The sequence below is a fragment of the Sander lucioperca genome, chromosome 1 (assembly GCF_008315115.2).
Source record: "Sander lucioperca isolate FBNREF2018 chromosome 1, SLUC_FBN_1.2, whole genome shotgun sequence".
Classification (NCBI taxonomy): domain Eukaryota; kingdom Metazoa; phylum Chordata; class Actinopteri; order Perciformes; family Percidae; genus Sander; species Sander lucioperca.
In genome coordinates, this window is record NC_050173.1 from 22,360,052 (window position 1) to 22,382,545 (window position 22,494).

General features: G+C 41.0%; 2 protein-coding genes across 4 annotated transcripts; one reads left to right on the forward strand and one right to left on the reverse strand.

Moving 5' to 3' along the window:
* The first annotated feature begins 552 nt into the window (after positions 1-552).
* Positions 553-15,130, forward strand: mybl1 (v-myb avian myeloblastosis viral oncogene homolog-like 1). 3 transcript variants are annotated; one of them, XM_031281947.2, is made up of 16 exons: positions 553-1,064; positions 3,772-3,871; positions 4,129-4,200; positions 4,491-4,583; positions 6,023-6,243; positions 6,342-6,543; positions 6,629-6,703; positions 6,979-7,089; positions 7,906-8,139; positions 8,231-8,623; positions 8,749-8,888; positions 10,134-10,248; positions 10,407-10,523; positions 11,548-11,652; positions 12,025-12,216; positions 12,342-15,130. In XM_031281947.2, the coding sequence occupies exons 1-16, from the start codon at positions 1,042-1,044 to the stop codon at positions 12,465-12,467; spliced, it is 2,319 nt and encodes a 772-aa protein (XP_031137807.1). In that variant the 5' UTR covers positions 553-1,041; the 3' UTR covers positions 12,468-15,130. The 3 variants fall into 3 exon arrangements, with proteins under 3 accessions (XP_031137807.1, XP_031137808.1, XP_031137809.1); XM_031281948.2 differs by having other exon boundaries at positions 8,249-8,623; XM_031281949.2 differs by lacking the exon at positions 6,979-7,089.
* A 2,693-nt stretch (positions 15,131-17,823) lies between these two features.
* LOC116037876 lies at positions 17,824-21,146 on the reverse strand. The gene is made up of 5 exons (XM_031281961.2): positions 20,886-21,146; positions 20,584-20,615; positions 19,903-20,070; positions 19,214-19,305; positions 17,824-18,553 (listed from the first exon to the last, which is right to left on the reverse strand). Exons 1-5 carry the CDS (start codon positions 20,950-20,952, stop codon positions 18,304-18,306), a joined length of 609 nt encoding a protein of 202 aa, XP_031137821.1. The 5' UTR covers positions 20,953-21,146; the 3' UTR covers positions 17,824-18,303.
* Between the last annotated feature and the right edge of the window lie 1,348 nt (positions 21,147-22,494).

Consider the following 22,494-nt stretch of genomic DNA (forward strand, 5'->3'; position numbering starts at 1 on the left):
CTGTCCATATTGTCTATAACTTCTGCATGAATCATGAATCTCAAATATGACCCAATTGTGAATCATCATCATAATTTCCCCTACAAGGAACCACAATGATGTAATGTAAATTCAAAGACCTTGGCCTTATGAAACAGCATAAGGTGGCATAATCAATGCACAGTGTGCACCATCTGGTAAAAAATAAGCTATATTCCATGTGAGATATCTGCTTCTATGAATGTGTTGTCAAATATTAACACAAAATAACATCTCAGCACTGTAGATTACATGGACAAAATTAGAGAGAAAATTGTGGGGCTGGGAACCCCCTGAAGGGCCCCCGAAAGTCCCCTCACCCCTCTTTGAGCCGCACCACTGCCTTGATGAAAAGATCCATTCTGCTGCAGAAGGTGACAGTACAGTTGTCTGACTTAACGCCCGCCTCCTCAAATTGTCAACCAATTAAACCAACCCTCCTCCAACTTCTAACCAATTACACACGAGGCTTTCCTCATTTCTGCCCTATCAGTTTCGAGTACCGACTTCTCTTTTCACAGCCCAGTTTATAAACCAATCAGGAGCGAGGCCGCCTGCGCAGAGGGCTGGGCGCGAGAATCGGCGGGATGGACAAAAATCATAACGCCAAATGAAATAGAGAGCACTGGTAGAGACAAGAAAGATAGAAACAACACGGACAGCAGCAAGTAATGCAAGTAACGTTAACGTTGTAGTCTCTTCTACTTAATATCGGGTTTTTATGTTGCGATATTGACTTTTCAGAAACACGTAACAGAAGAAGACAGTGACGTTTTTGGAAAGATGTTATCGACAGAGAGTAACGTTAAGGCTTTTCCAGAGAGAGCGTAATGTTATGGACTGTACATTAAGTTAGCTCACTGGCTAGCCAAATACTGCTAGCTAGATGCGGCCGCGTCTCAGAAGAAACCAGCGATGACTTACAGCAATTTCTATGGCTAAACATATGTTAATGTGGAATTTTAGACAGCTGCCAAACCACAGGTTCATCTTTGAAAAGGTTCAATCATCCTACCAACTGTCATGGACAACGTGAATCCACGCAGGTGAGTCAGTGCCAGCAATACTAATGCAGCGCTGTTTGATTATGAAGATCTGTTTGCCACAGTCTCCAGTGCGTCTATGCACCTTTAGTAAAGATAACATCAAAAGTGTGATGATACCAGTGTCCTGATCTGTGTCACACTGCTAGTTTCATATTTGAAAGCATGACGTACACTGCACCTGCACAGTCATACTGTAACGAGGTCCACCAAAGAGATTTATGAATGGTAACGTTAACTGATAAAGAGTACCAGTAATGGATATATGATATTTAATGGTTAATAACTTACCTCGCCCAGTAGCTTCAAAATAGATATGGATAGTGCAGAATATAATCGACACTCTAAGATGAAAATTATAGTTTGTAAATCCCTCTTTTTAAAACATGGGTTGCGCTGTTTTTTTCTTAATAGTGTTGGAATAACACAGTATAGACTGCATAATATGTTTGCTATGTATGGGAGGCGTGCAGCCCATTGTCAAACAGCAGTTATGCAACAGCAGCATCCTTGGACACACATCACTTGAAAGTGACAAGTCAGTCAGATTAGTTAACTTGCAATCAATATAACTGGTAAGATATTGTTTTGTGTTAATCAGAAGACAAAACAAAACACATATACAGCTGCATCATATATATTAAGATTTGCTATCATTTATTCTTCTTGGAGCACCTTGTTTCTGCCAAGAGGAAAAAAAACAGACAGAAAAAGTACCTAAGAGTTTCAAAAACCCAGTGCCAAAAAGTACCTGAGAAAACAAACAGATGTGTTGGTTTGTGATTAGACTTGATAAGTTACTGGCCTGTTAAATTAAAGTGACCAAGCAGCACATTGATTATTTACAGTCATCAACAGCCAGGTGCACATTATTTGCAATTAAGTGTTATTATTATTATTCAGATTAAATACACACAGTTAGTGCTAAAACGATAAGTTCATTGATTGGTTTATCAACATTGCCAACAAGTTTGATAATCAAGAAATTATTTTAGTCATTTATCCAGCAAAACATTTACTGGTTCCAGCTTATCAAATGTGAGGATTTGCCGCTATTCTCATTTTTATCTCATTGTAAAATAAATCTTTGGGTTTTTGGGTGGACAAAACAAGCTATTTGAAGATGTGACAAAGGCTGTGGGAAATTTCCCTATCACATATCCCATCCTTGTGTTCCCATCTGGTGAGAGATGGGTGGCTCTTTTCTCTCACAATCAGAACAGCTCAGGGTTTGACCTGTGGAATGCAGATCCTATATTTTACAATATCCTATGAACTGTTTATGACTGATGAAATATTACATAATGCAGCAAACTCTGACAGTATAATGTTTGGTACATTGGTGTCTATTTGTTTTACTGCTACTGAGGCCTACAGCTGATACTACATTTCAATATGTTATTTCTCCAAGTGCAAAGAGGTTATATAAGTCTGCCTGGTTTTTTTTTTTACTTTTTGAACAACTGGACCGTTAGGGCTTTGCATTCCCCTGACCACACCCCAGCGCACCGCCTTCTCCATCTCACACACACTCACACACCTCCAGGTGAAAGAGCCTGTTGATGTGGGATCGCCCCTTTCCTCCACCCCTTGTTGCTCCCCTCCTTCCTGTTCAGCCATAGGTCCAGACTCACTTTCCCACTTCTCTTTGCTCTTGAGAGGGAATCAGGCCACGCCAAAATTCAATTGCCATGTTCAAGTTTCCATGCTGAAGAAGACCTTTCATGCACAGTCTGATGCAAGACCGGTTGTGTTTAGTTAAGTGTATGCGTGATCGGAAAGGTCTGCTTCATAGTAACAGCTCTCAGGAACCAATGACTTAATATCTCCTATATTATCAAACTCTTCTCCACTACCACAAAGAAAGTGTTTCCCAGCAGCAACTTTTATGGGAACATATAACAGAAGTACAGTGCTACCTGCCAACTTCTTGTGTCCGTAGAGAGGAATTTCATGTGCAGTCATGTATAAGTACAAGTTGTTTCTTTACTTTTTATTCTGACAAACCAATTTCTATTCAATCCATCATTATACATTATTTATTTAATTAATCATCTGATTGTTTGTTTACCTGTTCCCTTATAGCTTATTTGAATCAGCATAGTCTGTTAGAATGAAAGCAGAGCAGACTATTGATTAACATTTTGTAAATTTGTAATATTTACAATTATTTCTGTATATATACTTTCTTGCTGTAGTCTAAATGCATATCTTATATGCTGAATGTTTATAGTGGTTACAGTGATTAGTCATCAGTGGCCACATCTTTTTCCACACTTCTTTGTGCATGCATTACAGAAAGGAACCGAAGTTAGTCAACTTGAAAAATTAATTTGTAAAATCTACTCAAAGCTGAGCCTATGTACACGTAATAGTTAATCTTCTTGCACATTTCTCTACTACTCCTTTTCCATGAACTAGTGGCAAAGGATATCATTTACAAGCAGAGATCTTTCCATGTTTATATTTGCCTAAGCGTATATTTTTATAACTAATCTGGATACATTTTTACTAAGCATTTGAATACATTCGGTAGTGATAGAAAAATAGTGAATCAACTGTATTTAGTTATTTCCATGCAATACCAATACTATATTCATATCACTGTTCTTGCATACAGTCATTGACCTCATAAAGAAAAGTTTTGGCTCCTCTAACAAAATCTGCTCTTCTTTTACTCCCCTTCCACATTTGCCCTGTGTATTTTTAGCAATGATGAGGATGAAGAGCCACACTCCACAGACCAAGAGAATAAAGAGAAGAGCAAAGATAAAAAGACCCTGTGTAAAGTAAAGTGGTCCCGAGATGAGGTAAGTTTATCAGAGGCACATGTGAGGTCTGGACATAAGGGGTTTTGTACGTTATATGAGTAAAATGGGGACTTTGTACTGCATGCGATTTGTATTTCATCTTCCTACAAATAAGAACTTGTTTAAGCGTGTGCTCCACAGGGGAACCTTATTAGTCACTGCTGTTATTTTATTAAATACTACCATGAAAGTCGACAGCGTGTTAATGTGGATGATGGAAGTTCCTTAGGAGGTCTCTTTTTTTCCTCCCTTCTCAGGATGAAAAGCTGAAAAAACTTGTAGAGCAGCATGGAACTGAATCCTGGAAACTAATAGCTAACGTTTTTCCAGTAAGTATGGGATGTAATGTGTCTGCATTCATTGTGTAATAAAATCCAGGCAAAACTTATTTGAATATTTAGAGAGTAGTATCTTGCTGCTTTATGCCATATTGGTCAATCTCTTTCCATTCTAACACTTAATGACCATCCAAACCATTTATAGTAAACTCATAATTAACATTGTTCCTCAATGGGATGTTTTTAGCAGTGATGGTAAGTCATGGGTGCAGAGGCAGCTGTCAGGAGTAGGTGTAACTGTGTAGTGGTGTGGTGTAATGATGTGTTGTGCTCTGTCACAGGGGAGGACAGATGGCCAGTGTCAGCACCGCTGGCAGAAGGTGCTCAACCCAGAACTGGTGAAAGGACCCTGGACAAAAGAGGAGGATCAAAAGGTAAGAGGAGCTGGGAGTTTCCAGTGCTTGGATATAAAGCAGATGACAAAATTGGTAAATGATAGGGGAGACAAAGAAAAAGAAGAACACAATGCAAACAACAAATGCTACAATATGCAATGTATTTTTTTACCTTCAGGCTAACTGGCTGTGCACTTGTGCAAGCATACTTCCCACAAAAAACTTTCTTTGCCTTAGCTTCCCTTTCTCTTTTTTTTGCAAAGTAAATGCTCCACTACGTCATCCCTAATAAAACACAGACTCTCTCAGTCACTAGTTTTGAGCCCAGCCAGCCCTTCTTTTTACAGAGTGAAGCTGTAAAATCTTCCCCAGCTCTAAGATGAACAATGCATTCCTTAAATGGATCACGATTCTTCAAGAATGTAAAGAATGGCGCCTCATTCCTCCAAAATCTTGGCATCATAAGAGAAATACAGACCTATCGATAACAGCCTTTGCTGCCAACGATGACATCATAACATTTTTAAGCCTTGACAGAAACAGTAAAACAAACTGTGCTGCTGCTGCTGCCACAGTCAAAGCTTTCTGAACACTGCTGCTGCTGTTGGCTATCAATGAGAAAAGTAGAGCAATGTGATTTCCCTCTTTATACAAGCTTGTAGTTGAACTTGAATGAATCCAATTAGGGCCCTACTCGAGCCATTAATAAAATAAAATATATGACACGTACATTTCTGATTACAAAGAAATAAATACAGCCTACTACTACTTACAGCGACTGCAGAGTAACGCGCCATGAGTAGGATGCTGGTGATCATGGACAATGACCGCCACCCACTACATAGCACGTTCATTAAACAGAGGAGCATGTTCAGTGGCAGACTTCTGTCACTGTCATGCTCAACAGACAGGTTGAGGAGGTCCTTTGTCCCCAGGGCCATCCAACTCTTCAATACCACACAAAAGAGGAGGGGAGAAATGGACTTTTCAGCATGACCCTGTCTCTCTCAGCCCCTACCATTATATCACTTTGTCTGCTGTACACCTCACTGTCTTATAGGCTATATTAGCCCTCCTACACAATCTGGATTTTGGTCATAACATCTACATCTTATAACTTATTCCCTGTTATATATTGTTCTGTTAATATTTAATTATAAGCTGTGGCACTGTTCAATTCCTGCACTGTTCACTTTTGCACTACCACCATTGCACACACTCTACCATAGCACCTTATCATGGTCATTGCATCACATGGTCAGTCCATACCAGACCTTTGTAATCACTTAACAAATTGTTAACTATTTAAATTTATGTGAGTGATTTTTATGTATGTGAGATATATGTGTGTATGTGTGTTTTTTGTGTTATGTTTGTCTAAGCTACTGGATGCCTAAAATTTCCCTCGGGATGAATAAAGTATCTATCTATCTAATCTAATCTATCTAAATATCTTTCCTTTGGTGACATTTGTGCAGGTTATTGACCTGGTACACAAGTATGGCCCCAAGCGTTGGTCTGTGATCGCCAAGCACCTCCAGGGGAGGATTGGAAAGCAGTGTCGTGAACGGTGGCACAACCACCTTAACCCAGAGGTGAAGAAGTCTTCATGGACTCAGGAAGAGGACCGAATCATCTATGAGGCCCACAAACGCCTTGGCAACCGCTGGGCAGAGATCTCCAAGCTTCTTCCTGGACGGTAATATAATCTTGTGCACACATTGCACATCTCCACTTCCAGTTTGAGTCATGATACAATGTAATTTGCTCAAATATTACTGATCTTCTCTCCAACAGGACAGACAACTCCATCAAGAACCACTGGAACTCCACCATGAGGAGGAAGGTGGAGCATGAAGGGTACCTGCAAGATGGCAGCAAGAGTTTCACCTCCTTTCACGCTGGAGGGAAGAGACGCCACCACAGGTCGTGCCCTCCAACTCCAACAGAGCCCCAGCACTGTGATCACAGTCCCATGCCTATACCGGAACCCAACCAGGTCCACTTCCCTTCCACACTCCACACCATAAGGTGTTTTGATTTCTTGATTTCTTTTTATTTAAGTATGATTCTTTGCATTTTAGATGGGGGGATATCCTCATGATCCTCACAGTAGACACTTGATGGAAGGTCTTCCCGATAATTCTGGCTTCATATCGGTGAGTCTTTGTGTATTTCTTTGCATGCTATTGGGAAAACTTGTCACACTCTTTATTTTCTGGACTTTCTGTAATTATCTTTGTGATCCCTAACTGTGCACTTCAAATCAAGCACTTGAATGTTCTGTTATTTTCACCTAACATTCGAAATCTCAAATGCTCCCGTAAATAATTTGTGTTAAATCTGTTTTGTTTTGTTTTGTCTAGTTTTCTTAACTCCTTCCTTTTTCCTCCTGTCCTCTCAACCTCTCCTCCCTGACGTTTGTTTATTTCAGCCATCCTGCCTAGATGATCCTGACAGAGAGCAAAGAATTAAGGAGCTTGAGCTGCTGCTTATGTCAGCAGAGAATGAAGTCCAACGACAAGTGCAGTGCAGAGGTCCACGTGTAAGAACACACTCCGAATGTGTGTTTGCATACCTAGCCAGCATAGCTTGCGTGTGTTTGTATCCAACATACACTGTAAAAAGTCATTTTTAACATTAAATGTATTATCTAATTAAACATTGAGTCTTAAAATCAAATCAAAGTGAGATGAAGAGAGACTATTATGAATTTTCTTGAACCAGGTGATGTTTTCTCCTCCTTACAATTAACACTTGTTTATAGAAAATTCTCAAATCCCATCTCCTCAGTGGACTTTTCCTTGCTTTAAGGAAAAGAAGATTTGAAGACTTCCTTAGACCAAATGAACTTTTTGCAGTGTATACATGTGGAAAAGAGAATGGCACACATGTATGCGTGTCTGTATCCTGATTTTCTCTAGTGTTGCTATAGTAACTACCTTCCCCATCTCGCTACTCATTCAGACTGGCCTGTAGCTGTGCTTGGTAGCCGCCCTACCTTCCCCCCTCCCCCATTACCATCGTTCCAAACATGAACCCGCTCCTTCATCCCCTTTAGTCCTCACCCCTAGCCCACGCTCAGCCAGCAGTTTGAACCAAGCACTCTCCTCTGTCTCCTCATCCTATGATGTTCCTCCCTGACACTGTTTTCACATTTAATTCACTCCATTCTTGTAATGTGTCATTCTTCACAACAGTGTTTTCCACATTTTTCTTAGTCCCAGATCATTTCAAAACTGATGCAAATTTAGAATAATTTTAGTCGACATCTACCAATTTTCACACCATTTATTCAGACACAAATCTGTTGCTGGAGCCAGAGATGTAACACCAGTATTCTCTCATCCTGCCGCCTTAGAGTTTGGAGCAGTACTGGTCCGACAGTGTGTCGGATGACACATTGACTACAAGTAGCAGCAGCCTAGAGGAACAGGCGGAGAGAAGGCCCTGGAGGGGCCCTGAGATCCCCCAAGGACCTCCACCACAGCTTCCTGTCTCCCCCAGCAAGTTCCTGGCTGTAGAGGCCAGCACTGTGCTCTCTACCCTGCAGACCATACCAGAATTTGCAGAAACCATGGAGCTCATTGACTCAGTGAGTAACAGAAGGAACACAACAGAGAACAAATACATTTTAGTATGAATATGTTGAACAAAGCCATGAATGTATTAAAGATATCCTGTAGATGTGTTTTGCTCTGCAGGACCCTGTTGCATGGAGCGATGCGGCCAGTTTCGACTTGTCAGAGACAGTGACACCACCCAGGCACAACCAGGCAGGCTACACCACTCTCCTGCAAGAGAGGACGATTGACAATTCAATGGGCTACACTGTCAACACTCCGACTGCCATCTCTGGTCGCGATAAGAACTGTGCTTCATTTGGTCTGGGCGGTGTCACCTCCCTGACTCCTATCAACTCATCCAAACCCACCCAGGCATCCATTGGGAGGAGGAGGAGAAGAGAGAGGGGGGAACCGTCTCCTTTGTGTGACAGGACCTGCTCCTCCTTCTTGGAAAATATCTCAAATTCTCCCAAGAAAACGCCCACAAAGTCACTGCCATTCACCCCGTCACGAGTAAATGGCATCTGTTTTTCTTTTTTCACACACCCTAATCTTCACTTCAACTGACTACTTCCTCCTAGAGTTGAGGTACTGAGGTTGCATTAGTCATGTGGCTAATGTGCCTTTTTTTTCCCCAGTTCTGCAACATATCAGGGGCGGAGCATCTGAATCTGGATAACCCCGCCCTCACCTCAACTCCCGTGTGTGGCCAAAGGTGTCTCCCCAACACGCCGCTCCACAAAGAAAGCACACCGAAGCACCAGAAAGAGAATGATGGGTAAATAATAGGGCTGTCAAACAATTAAATTTTCTTAATCGCGATTAATTGTTGAATTTCTATAGTTAATCGCGATTAATCACATGTTTTATCACATGATTAAAATTCTATTATTTTGCATTTCAGAACTGTTTTTAAGTACATATTAACAATGGAAAGCAATTCTTACCAGTGTATCTTGATTGGGAATCAAATGAATGTAAAGAAAATGACTTTATGAACTTGATTTTAAGATTTGTATTTGTTTATTATATATTTAATCTAGTCACACATTTGAATCTAGAGTCAATATTAGGGTTGGGTATTGTTTGGTTTGAATGCTAAAGCGGTACTTTTAAAATGGTACCGGTGCCTTAACGGTGCCTGAACCGATACTTTTTAAGAAAGTTTAAAAAAAAGAAGGGTACTAAACAGTTGGCGACATTAAAGAATGGCTTGTTTATTGCTAAGGCCATATCATCAAAATTAAATGTTTAATAATAATGTAATCACTATAACAATAACTTATTTCACCAGTAAATTGCTTTTGAATGACAAAAACAACCACCAGATGGGAAAAGGGCATTTAACAACAACTTTGAATGCACCACAAGGCTGTAAATTACGTTGAACGCACCGTCTGTTTTTCCGACAACAGCAGCTGCAGATTGTTACATCCCGGTGTCGGAATCCTCTACAGTTAAATACAGACAAACTTTACACCGTTAGCTGTCAGCATTTTAACCGTGTTTAATCCAGCTACTAGCTAGCGGTAGGCTAACGTTAGCTGCTGTCGAGTATAGTGTTAACTAGCGCCACGTGCAGCGATGTTTCTGTTGCCTGTAACGTCTGTTTCAGAGCATCAGAGAGAAGTGCAGGCATATCAGTGGCACCAGAATGAGGCACCGAAATCCGCGTTGCTATTCCTGCAGCAGCAAGATGTGTTACGAGGAAGTACGGCAAAATAGTAGCCTGTTAGGCACGACGCAAAGCCGAGTGAAATGAAAATAAATTAATAAATGGCGGCATGCGATTAATACGATTAAAAAAAATTAACGCATTATGCTCGGCCCTTAATCGCATTGCGATTAACACGTTAATGCTGACAGCCCTAGTAAATAAATATGTAAAAGTATTCCCACAAGAGTTGGCATGAAAGCCAAAAGTTTGCTATGCTTTGTGGGAATTTTCCAAAATAAATCTTAATTTAATCAGATTGTTAGGAGGACAGTACTCAGTGTGTAATATTATCTGTCAACTTTATAGTTTGCGGACCCCCAAATTCCGTAAAACTGTCATGATTCCAACCCCGAGGACACCGACTCCCTTCAAAAATGCTTTGGCTGCCCAGGAGAAAATGCATGGGCCACTGAAGATGGAGGTAACAAGTCAAATTTGGCTGTGTGCATTTTACCTGTATGTTTTCACGCTTTTATTTATCTTTATTTATGATAACGTTTTCTCAGTTATTATTTTTTTTTACAGTATATGGCTGTACGATCTTGTCGTTGTATTTATGTGTGTGTTTGTGTTTTTCAGCCACAGCCGTTGGCATTTCTAGAAGAAGACATTCGAGAAGTTCTGAAGCAAGAGACTGGCGCAGACATCTTTAACAAAGCAGACGTGCAGCCAGACTACAGAGCATGGAAACATAATGTATGTGTAGCATGTACATTTTCTTTAATTATTGAAATATACTAACCTTCTCTCTGTTATTTGAAGAAACAAATACTTAAAGGTACACAAACTTTGCTGGGGAATAGTATAGTGGGGAAATGGGAGCGAGAGCTGAGCCCTGAGGGGAATGCAATCAATTGAGAGACAGTTTGGGACAACATTTGCCACTGTTTCAAGAACCCAAATCACCAGCAGATCCACTTCAACATATGTCATAGGACATACTGGACTCCCCAGAAGAGATAGGTCTCTAAAGTCATTCCTACTCCCTATTGCATGTTCTGCCAACCTGAACAAACTAGAACTTTTCTGCACATGGTCTGGGAGTGTGAACGGGTGCATGAGTTCTGGAATAAAACAACATCAATAATATCTGATGTGATAGGATGTCGAATTCCTACTGACCCGATTGTTTTGTTACTTAACGACAACTCTAAATTACACCTGTTTGGGAGACTTTAGGGAAATTTGGCTAGCCGGCACAACTGCAACCAAGAAAATGATAGCTCAGTGCTAGCTCTCTCTCTCTCTCTCTCTCTCTCTCTCTCTCTCTCTCTCTCTCTCTCTCTCTCTCTCTCTCTCTCCCCCCCACTCGCTTTGTATAAAACAGTGGTTGGCATACTTTCTGGACATAGTTATGCTTGAGCTCTCTACAGCAAGAATTAACAAAGCAAAATCATCTACTATTGACCTATGGAAAGGTGCAGCAGCACAAATATCAGACCTAATGACCTCAGTGACACAAGAACTACAGGAGAGTGACTAAGCAAAGTGTGATTTCTGTTTGTTTATTTGTTGTTGTTTTTTTGTTTGTTTTTCTCGAGACCGCAGAGGGTGGGGCGAGGGTTTTTGTTCTTGTGCAGTTTAATTTTTTTTTCTCTGTTCTGTATGTTTGCATAAAAATGGTATTTGTAGTACTTAAACAAAAACAAAACTGTATAGCTTTACCCTATATAGAACTACAGCATTTACTGTAATTTGTATCTTGGTCCTTTGATTTCAGATTGATGGCCCAGCTAGAAAGGTGCGCAAGTCTCTTGTGCTGGACCCCTGGGGAAAAGACTGCCTAAACGTCCAACTCTTTCAAGAGCAACTCAACAACGCACAAGTAAGTCACGATACTAGTTTAAAATCACTGGTTCAGACCCTGTAGCTAAATGAGAAAACTAACTCATTAACTACCACTGATATGTAAAGGAGTAGGGCGCGTAAACCCAAAGAGCTACTCAGAGGCTAACAGTAGTGAGGTGTGGTTGTACTGGGAAACTGGTTTGTGTGTGCATACAGTAAGTGTATGAATTTGGAATGTAGTGTTGTTGCATACGCATTCTTGGGCAGCTTCTGGATATTTGATTAACGGCTAAATGTTAACATTTTGAATTGTTGGTAATAGTAGATATCATATTTTACATGAAGTTCAGAATCGTCATTTCTTGTATTGTTGATTTAGCTACTCTGTTTATTGACCCTCACATTGCAGATGCCAGATGATAGTCTACTGACGGGCTCTTCACTGGGCAGCCCAATCCCTGAGCAAGAGGAGTGTAGCCGTTCTTTGACTTCTGGGCGAGACGAGCCCTCATTAGTTCCCGTTCATCCTCATTGCTTTACTAGCCCCCGGATGAAGAAGCTTCTTGCCTCCCACAAAGCACCAAAACACGCCTCTGTACAGGTACATAAAGAGTAGTCTTTAAATAAAACCATTGATGAGGTGACCTTTGTTTTAAAAAAAAAAAAATCTCCCAAGTGTAAACTACTTTGGCAACCATTGGTAATCGTTGGTTGCCTTCTCTGCAGGTGAGTGAGTGGGAAGCAGTGGTTTATGGGAAGACAGAGGACCAGCTGATCATGACAGAACAGGCCCGTCAGTACCTGAACCCTTACACGTCATCTGGCTCTACCTCAAGGGCCCTTGTGCTTTAAAGCCATCCCCTCGCTGTGCAGGCAACACTACTACACCCGTCCAACGACTAAAACCTCCACTGAATCCTGTAAGAGACAATCCAGTGAAGACAAATGATTTTATTTTTAATTTTGAAGCAGAAATGCACTGCCAAGGACGTCCACAAAAAGGCATGGCTACTGGTATTGTTTTCAACACATTTGTAGGTCACTGTCCCAAGTAGTTTCTTGTGTATAGGGTTGGCCTGTATTTTCCTTTGAATACACACAACCTGGCAACGTAAGCAGTTTTGTACAGATATGAAAAGGCTAGAATTTCTTTCTGCACTAGTCCGTAATGTTGAAACAACCTGCACATACAGCAGGCTGTAGAAATAGAGTGTTTATTACTAGCAGTGGCTGCTTCTGAGTTTTATATTGTTAATATATTGTTTAAATGACAAGAAAGAAAAACATTTTATAATGTAACTCTACTCATTGTGTATCTCCTCCAGCTTGTTTTGCTAAACTGCCCCATTGCTGTTGTCAGATAAAAAACACGTACTGTACATGCAAAAATTTTAGCTTTTTATTGACACCCATGCATTTTTTAAATCACACCATAGGTTTGTAACTTGACACATACCTTACAGCATATAATGTCAACCATGGCTTTGCTATTAGAGAAAAAAAAATGCAGTTACGTGTTTTTTTTTTTTGTGTGACAGCAGTGTTGCATTGCTGAATGCCTATCTACGGTGATGTGAAGTTTTTGAGGATGGAAATAAGAAACTGTCAGTATTGCACTACTGAGTTGATTTCGCTGCTGAGAAAGCAGCAGAGTTTTAAGGGCAAACTGGATATCACTTGTGATGGTAACACGTTTCCTTTCCGAGGCCATAGTGTCTGTCAAGACATTAGTTGAATGTATTTCATTGCAATGTACATGTGTAAGAACCTCAAAAATGGAAGGGTACCTTAATGTTTATTTTTGTTTGTTTTATTTATTATCTGACAGCTCTAAAGCTTAGATATTAATATAAATCGGACACCATTTTAAGAAGTTTAACTTTGCTGACAAAACAGCCTAAAAACCCTCACTTGCTCTCAAACAGTTCTCAAATGAAAAGTCACCATTGCTTTGACTGACCAGTTTTCATTTCATCAGTGTTCTACAACAAGCATTTGGTCGAGAAGGATTTACTTTTTACGTGAAGGCTGTAGGTTTTATTTATTTAATTTCTACTAATTTATTTATTTCTAAAAAAAAACATTTAAGAGAAATTATTGAAGAATTTTATTGTTTTTCAAAATCAGGATTGGGCTACCATTCAGATTCATTACTCCAAGTTAGAAGAACATGCACTGCCACTAATTACATACATTTTTTTTTTCTGATCAGGCAAGATCTAGTAAATAATCATTGCGTAGTTGTATCTGTGATCTTGTAACATAGGTAGGACATTGTTTTCCTTTGATTCAAATACGTTCTTTGCTATTAGGTAGCAGGACTCCATCTCCGACTTCTAATCATAGACAAATTGCACTTTTTACTCATCATTTAATTTTAAATGTTTGTTCATTCTGATGATGTAGCTCTTGTCATTTTATTTTATTGTGTGTGTGTGTGTGTGTGTGTGTGTGTTAGACATTTGTCTCCCTGTTTTGTAATGAATGCTGACATTACGATCCTGCTGCTTGATTTGAACTTTTCTCCTGTTCTGCTGCAAAAATGTGTGCTTAAATACATTACATTTGAAGCCTTACTTTAAACATTTTTAGACAGATGGCAAAAACAGCTAACACACACCGTCCTATTACAACAAGAACCAAATTTGATCCCTGCAGCAGCCAGTGTCACAACAACCTTGTATCCTGCTGAAATGCCGTTGAGCAAGACCCCAAACCCCTACCTGCTCACTCATTATCTGACACTGCGTTTGAACAAAGTGCTTAAAATGTAATGTAAATATGCACGGATTTGGGTGTGATTCTAAAGAAATGTACTGCACTGTGCTTCCATGTTAACAGGCTGATTCATGTCATTTTTTAACCATCCTGAAACAAGCAGTCTAATCTGGTGAAGTTAACACTACAGTTATAAATGGTCTTCTTAGTATTATCGGCATTAGCGAATCCAGTATTAGTTATAATCTGGATTATCCTGCATTTGAGTGAGAATAAGAAGGGAATCTTGTCAGGGAGATCAAGTGGAAAGATCAGGAGTATACAATACACAAATCTGAAACAGAAAGTAGCGTAACCTCCACATAAGACATTGTTTCTGGTGGCTGAGATATGTCTAATCTGTATATAATTGCATTATATGTTCTGTTTGTTGGTTTGACTTGTGTTTGTACATTCCATTTGTTAAATCCAAGTTAATATGTTTGTATGTTAACAATATTTGGCCATGTAATATCATAGGTTTTGAGGGAATTAAGTACATATACAGGATAGTAGCCACTGTTATATACTACTGTAGTTATGCATGAGCAATACACAAGATGCTGGACTTTGCTATAATTGACAAGGACAAGGTGAATCACAAATGTAACACTCGCTCTGTATTTTTGTAGCATTTTTTCAGATGAAATTATAACCAAGGTACCATAGAAATCCTGCCAACTGTCTTTGTAACCATGTACTTAATTTGAAAAAATAAATGCATATATTGCATGACATCTATGGCATTTAGAATTTTATATGTCCACATTCTTGTTTTTTAAAATGGAACTTTTCTCTCTCTGCCAAGTGCCCCTGCACAAATTAGTATAGGTTACATGGTATTTCCCACGTAATAAATATTTCTTATGATCCTTTAGTTTTTTCTGACATGCTCACAGCAGGCATAGCAGCCTCTTGCCAAAAACTGATTCCTTGAAAGCCAATGTCTTGAGGAAAATGTAAATCCAAATTCTCCACCTTTAATCATAGTGTCACTTTTCCCCAGGTGAAGTTGGCGGCCATGCGGGTGAATTGTTTTGTGTGTGGGGTTGACACCTGATAGAGTGGCTTAAGCTGAACCCCCTGTCATGTCTGTATGTATATGTTGGGATACTGTCAACTTGGCCTGGGGTCCAGGGACACGAGCCCCCTCCACCAGAACAAGAGGCTTCTCCACAGGGTCAGCTGCTGGCCCTAAAGGGGCCCACTCACCCATGACTTAATGCCCCCGGGCTCCTTTGTCCTCGGGGCTGTTGGTTTTACAGGCCCATTCACTCAATTGCCCCCCAAATGGAGGGAGGCAAAGGACGTGACGTCTTGCCTTATGCTGAAGGAGCAGCAGTGCACATGCATACAAACAATGTGCACATAAACTCACAGGCGCCGCATGCATGCCATGTCCACTTAATCAATCTCTCCTCCCTTCGCTTTCGTTCTTATACAAGAGGGTCTTTTGTTTTTGAGTGACCCGCACTAAGAGTTGAAAGATGTCAGGGACCTTTTGCCACTTAATTGGTTAATGGCAGTTACTCCACCTTATGCTTCATGCGTGTATTTAAGGGAAGCAACTCTTAAGAGTATAGTGACTTATTGACGTGAAAAGACATACATGTTGTATGCAGACTAGACTTGTTAAATGTACAAAGCTGTTATTGTGAGATTTATTAAAAGTGAATTACATTTTTCATCTTTTAATTAAAAAAAACTGTAAAACTTGACACGCCATAGTGCACCACCCATTTTTAGTATTCAGTACAGGTTTGGCACCCTCTACAGCTCCAGTCCTTGAGTTAGCCATTATTGGACTAAGTAAGGTGTGTATTCATTTTCCTGTCCACCTTGTACACTGAAGACATGAAACAGAGACTGCAGGTGTCCGACCAAACCTCCCCTGCCTTCCTCTTCTGAGCACACACCCAAAAGCAAACACCGCACGCACACACACACACACACACACACACACACACACACACACACACACACACACACGCACACTGTTTGCCTTTGTATATGCTAGACAGCAGATGGCAGCCCATTATTGGGCTGACAGAGCAGTCATCTGGCAGGCACCCTGTTACCCTTCCTCCCCCTCTGCTTCCCCCCATCCTCCGAAGACACCCAGCATAACACAGCAAGGATAGGACACTTTTAGGCGGGAGAGTCCACAGCCCTGGGATTGTGTGTGTGTGTGTGTGTGTGTGTGTGTGTGTGTGTGTGTGTGTGTGTTATAATTAGACACTGGCCTTTCCGCCCTATATAGGTCACTGTTTCCACTTGTGTGTGTCAGTGTGTGAGGTAAGGCAGACTCCCATTTGAGTGGGCATTTGCCATGTTTTGAAGCAAAAACTACAGCGGATGATTAACTTTAATTTAAGTATGAACGTAACTTGCATCTGCATACTTCAGTGTGTGACCTCATCTGAATTTGAATGAATTACTTCCAGCCACTAATCCATTAGACTCCCAGAAGCTGGTATATTTAAGATAAGTGACATTTTTGCTTCTATACACTTCCTATCCATGCACATATTGTACAGTGTATCTCATTAAGGGTAGTACACGTTATTTCCTTTCATATCCTGTTACGTGGTAATCGTAGGTCAGAATTTGAAAGTAAACATGCAATATTTTCAATAATTTCCTCCCTCTATTTAAAAGTGAAAGTCACAAACTCAAGATAAGCTGTAACAGTGTTGGCAGTGGAAAGGCTCACACAAATATTCTCCTCATGAATCAGAGTTTGCTCAGAGGACCAGTGGTGCTGTCTCTTTGTAACATATACAGTGTTGCCTGTGCAAGACATGCCGCCCAAACACTGGCCCCAGAGTGACTGCCTCCTACAGTCTTTATTACAAAGGATTATACAACAGTGAATATCAAACGGAGGGGGAGGAGGAGGAGTATGTTTCCCTACGGAGGTCACGGCCATGGTTAGGGATTAGGTTTGGTGTTTGTGTCCTCGGGAAGGAGGAAATCTACAGCCCACCCTATAGAGACCCTGCTACGGGGACATGCTGGGAGGCACCACAGATGAAGAAGCCTACATGCGACTTCTGAGAGCTGCTTTAGCGTTGCCAGGGCAACCGGCACAATCCCTGATCCTTTGGCGAGGCTTTTAGCAGGCCTCAATCACACTTCCTTTCACTTGAGAGAGTTTTTTTTTTCCTCCGGCACTGTTAAATAGAAGGGAGGCCCAGTGTGTTCAAAGAAAAATGAGGCATGAGGTAATATAATGAGGCATGTTTCCACTGGAATAAAAATATGTTAGCCAGTAAGGGTTTACTAGTTTTATTATCATTATTACATTTGCATAGATTAAGCAGCAAAATATATACATATCAACAGATTCACATGAAGTTGAGAAAAGTGAATGATCAAACAAAATGCGCACAGACAATGGAAAAAAAGATTTCTCGTAGGTAGCAGCATCAAAGTCGTGGAAAAAATGCTACATTTAAGCATTTTATTGCTTCATTGGTTGCCACTAACTCCTATGTTACTTTACACATATGAGTGCAATGATTGTAATTATATATTCAAAGCGCAAGCCTGGCATCGGATCTTGCCATGCCGAAAGACAGAGCAGAAAACAGCAGCTGCTCAGCTCTCTGTACATCCAAACATGTTTCACTTGTGGACACGCCCCCATTAGTGATGTCACATCAGGCATTAGCCCATCAGATGTAATGAGCAAAACACCTTCTGTGACATCACCGATTCAGGTTTGTGCACTCACAATCCAACCTCTTGCTTCTAGAAATGCAGCCAAGTGAAGAGTACCTGGTATGGAAATGAGTACCAGCCCACATCAGGATATTCAAGACCTGTCTTTTCACATTTCAGAAGTTCCTCCATTCACCCACATACTCCCCCGACGCAGCCCCACCAAAGTGAACTCAGCTCAGCCATCCAGGACAATGAGGAGGGCCTCTTAGTCTCCCTCGAAGGCCCCGTTGGTGGCTCCCTGGCATTCACTCTTTTTCCGGCACTTGGACAAGATCCTGTGGAGCAGGCCTGGGGATCTGTGTGTCTGAGGTTGGGAGGCCACGGGCTGAGGCTGAGGGATCTGGGGCCTCTGTACCAGGAAGGGGCCCTCACTCTCGCCTTGGCCCTCATCCAGCCCCACTCCTCCTCCTCCACCTCCTCTACTCCCCCTCCTGAGTGCCTGTCGAATGTGTCCACTGGGGGACAAAGAGGAAATAACAAACACAAAGGCCCTGTTTATTCCTCATGACCCAAATTCCACCGCTAGCAGACAAGACAGGCACGTAGCTGTACAGAGGACTCTGTGTGGTGGTGTGTGTGTTTATGTTAGTGTGTAAGCAGGGTTCAGTGGCAGGCTTTCAAAAATAAATGCCCCCCTACTGTCAAATAAACTGTAAGAGAGATACAGTACCATATCAAACAACTTTTGCTACACTGAATATAGCATTGATAAAAGGTTCATCATAAATATCCCCATAAGATTTTGATTGAGCTGTCAAACATTTTCATATCATTTCAGATGGGAGACTAAGGTACAGGGTCTTTCCTTTCCCTCCTGCTCCTCTTTAATGAGATGCAGTGCAGCGAGAGGGGATTGACTAGATGGTGTGTGTGTGTGTGTGTGTGTTCAGGGGGGTTAGTAATCAGTGTGCTTTGTCAACTAATGAGGGACGAGTGGGGCCACCTGTTCAGGGGTGCTGGGCGGAGAGCATGATGGGATTTGGGGATGGGGGATGTGTGGGGGGTTCGGTGGTGGAACAGCTGCTGGGTGCTGGGTGTGTGCATGATGTGTATGCGTGCACTTGTTAAGGGGGTTGTGTTTGTTGTTATGGCTGCTGCATGAGTTTTACACTTACTTTCCATGTCTACTGCGTACACGTGAATCATTGTCCCAGGCTGAGCTTCTCACAGATAAAGTCCTCCGTAGGGCTTTTGGAGGGAGATTTACCTGAGAATAGAATTAATCAGGTGCGTTATAATTCCTCTGGTATCTTGTCTTATCTGGATGCTAGTTTTCTTTTCGTTAAATCACAGTAGCAATAACAGCTCAAACTCCTACACTGGGCACTACATTTCCCATTATGCAACTCATTAACGCCTTTCACTATACCCTCCCTGCCTCCTAAATGCCCAGTTATTTGAAACTCCAGTTTGTAATGCAGGCTTTTGGTTGAAATGTTTAAGCCAACACTGAGATAACTCTGCAAAAAGTGCCTGCAGAGCCACATTAGACATTATTCATCATTAGACCTTATTTGTGAGAGTTTACCACTCGACTAACTCAACAAAACATCACAGATAGAAACATCTCAATTAAAATAACCAAAACAAGTTTTGACTTAGAAAATAATGTACGATCCCATTGCTCACAGTAACAAGCTGATTGAGAAACTAGGTTTCCATGGTGTTTAAAAACTACACTGTTGTGGAGGAACAGAATAGAAAAGAATAGAAAGTACAATCTGCCTTCTGACATTAAGCAGCAACAACAACAAAGTCCAGTAATGCTGCATTGCTGAGCACATTCACCAGTCAGCCAACCAACCTGGCTCAGCTCCATCACACAGGAGGCGGGGAAGTAGCCCTGCTGGCCGTCCTGCAGCCGCCCAAACCACCTCTCCTCCTCATGTCTGGGCAGCACCAGGATAACATCACCCAGAGACAGCTCCAGCTCATCTGGCCAATTGGGCCTGTAGCTGTGCACCACTACCATCTAATGGACAAAGGGAGAGTTACAGCCAGTCATTTTTACTTTGAATTGTGTATCTGTAATGTCATTTTACCCTGCATTTAAATAAGGTACAGTTTGTTGCATTCCTCTTTGTTGTACTGTTAAAAGCTGTAGTCACTGTCTATGTTTGTATCTGCAGTCCACAGGTTAGACACGGTGAATGGAGAGGATTATGTGTCAAGACTCAGAGATTAACTGCTGTGCTGTGAAACAGAAATCCGGGTCTACTCTTCATTATCTGTTCCTTCTAAATATGGTCCATATTTTGTCGGAGGAATTAGATGAATGACACATAATTGATCCACAGGAAATTGACCGACTTTACATAACATCAATGTCAAACTCATATCAATAAGACATTAAATAATCAGTTTTGATTCATATTTCTGCTGTTTAAGACCCACATTATGTTAAACTGATAACCTACAGCCAATGATACATTTTTGTCAATGCATATTAGATGGATATTTGAATGAAGGAGAATGTTTAACTTGCCTTTTCAGCTTCTGGTCTGTATCGATACCTCCCTGTTAACCATTGAGAGTGGAAATGAATCAGCGAAAAAGGTTAGTTTTGTATGCAAATGTGAATAATAATTTCTTTACATAAATGCTTGTACATAAGCATATCTACAACCCTGTCCTTCAGTAAATGAACAGTACATAGGGAGAGAAAACAAACAATCTAACCCCATTATTTATTCGTCATCTGACATTGATATGCCATCTCATTCTCACTAACAATGAAAACTGATGTCCTGCTAAGCCACACTTCACTGCAGATATGATTTCACTCACCTTGAGGAGCAAGGACAGTGGTGATGACTTCAAAGTTTTCATTGCTGTGCATGTAGATGCGCTGCATCTTGAAGATCTGACACTTGCACACTGATCGAAGCTCCTGCACTCTCTCTGCACTACCAAAATAAATGCAGCTGACTAATCCACTGCAGCACTGACTGGAGCTGGGCACACGCAACAACACGTCCTTCCTACAGGGAACACACACAAGTACAGCACAAGACTTGGGACAAATAGTCCTAGGACGAAAAGTGTGTGATTATTACACTAATAGTTGGGGTTTTCTTAATTTTGCAGATTAGAAATTTCACCACGTAAAGATCTATTTTCAATATTTTTTTGCTCAGCAATGGAAATGTCTTCATCTCAGAGATCATGCTTGACCACCTCATCTTCATGCCAGTGCCTATTGTTCTTTGACCATCTGGTCACATGCGAGGGAAGTTTAGAGGCCGCTGCCACTGCTCGCCTGACGTAGATGAGAATTTATAATTTCATCTCGTCAAGAGCGCTTGATTGATTTAGGGTTATTGACTGTGTCCCATTTTCCAGTGGCCTGGGTAAGCAGGGACCAAGATGAATGGGCTTGGGACAGGGTGGCGGACTGCTCAACAGATGGTGATTGAACCCTCCCCACACACACACACACACACACACACACACACACACACACACACACACACACACATCACGTTGCAAACACACACACACACACACACACACAGCTCCCCTCTCCCGCTTTGGTGCGATGGAGCTTGGCTGTGAGCTTGTGTCAGTGATTAAAAAGCATCCATCAATAACATGAGAGATCACTCAGCCAGACAATAACATCTGAGCAGTGGAAGTTTGCTGCAAACCTGCAACCATTATAAATATGCCATGTTTTTTATCTCTAACTGCAGAAAGACTTTAATAACTTACAACAAATCTATAGAAAACAGGTGCATTTTATTTTCCCAATCTATTGCAATCAATGTTGAAATCCTATCAGTAGGGCTATGGATGAGTTTGTCTGTTTGTGCACAGTCTGAAAGTGGAAACACCTGTAAATAGATGAGACAACTAATCTCATTATATTTGGCCTCAGTATTCCTGCAAAACACATGGTTGGACTGAACCCAGAGGAGTCTCTTTCAAAACAGGTAGCACATGAATACATACCTGTACAGAACAAAATAACACCAGTTAGAGTAATATGCTTACTAGAATGATAGAGAAATAGTATTCAAAGTGTTTTTATGTACCTAGATTGTGTCCAAATGTACTGAAGGGGCAAATGTTTTGGCTATCTTGACACTTCTCACTGCTCCTAATTCAGTGTGATGCCTCCAGTCTCGACACCAAGGCCAAAACCTTTACATAACCAAAAACCACAGCTAAGCCAGTTAGAAAACCAATTACTTCTAGGAAGGAGAAAACACTCCATGTTCAAACATTTATCTCTTTAGACAAACCAGGGCAGCACGTGAAATTCACCTAAAAAAGCTGTTTTACTTTGCAAGCAGAGATGCAGGTGATATTCTGGAAACATTAGATTGCATTAGCTACATCAACCATCGTCACTTCATTAAAAATAGATTTGATTTGTTGTTGAGATGCTTTCACT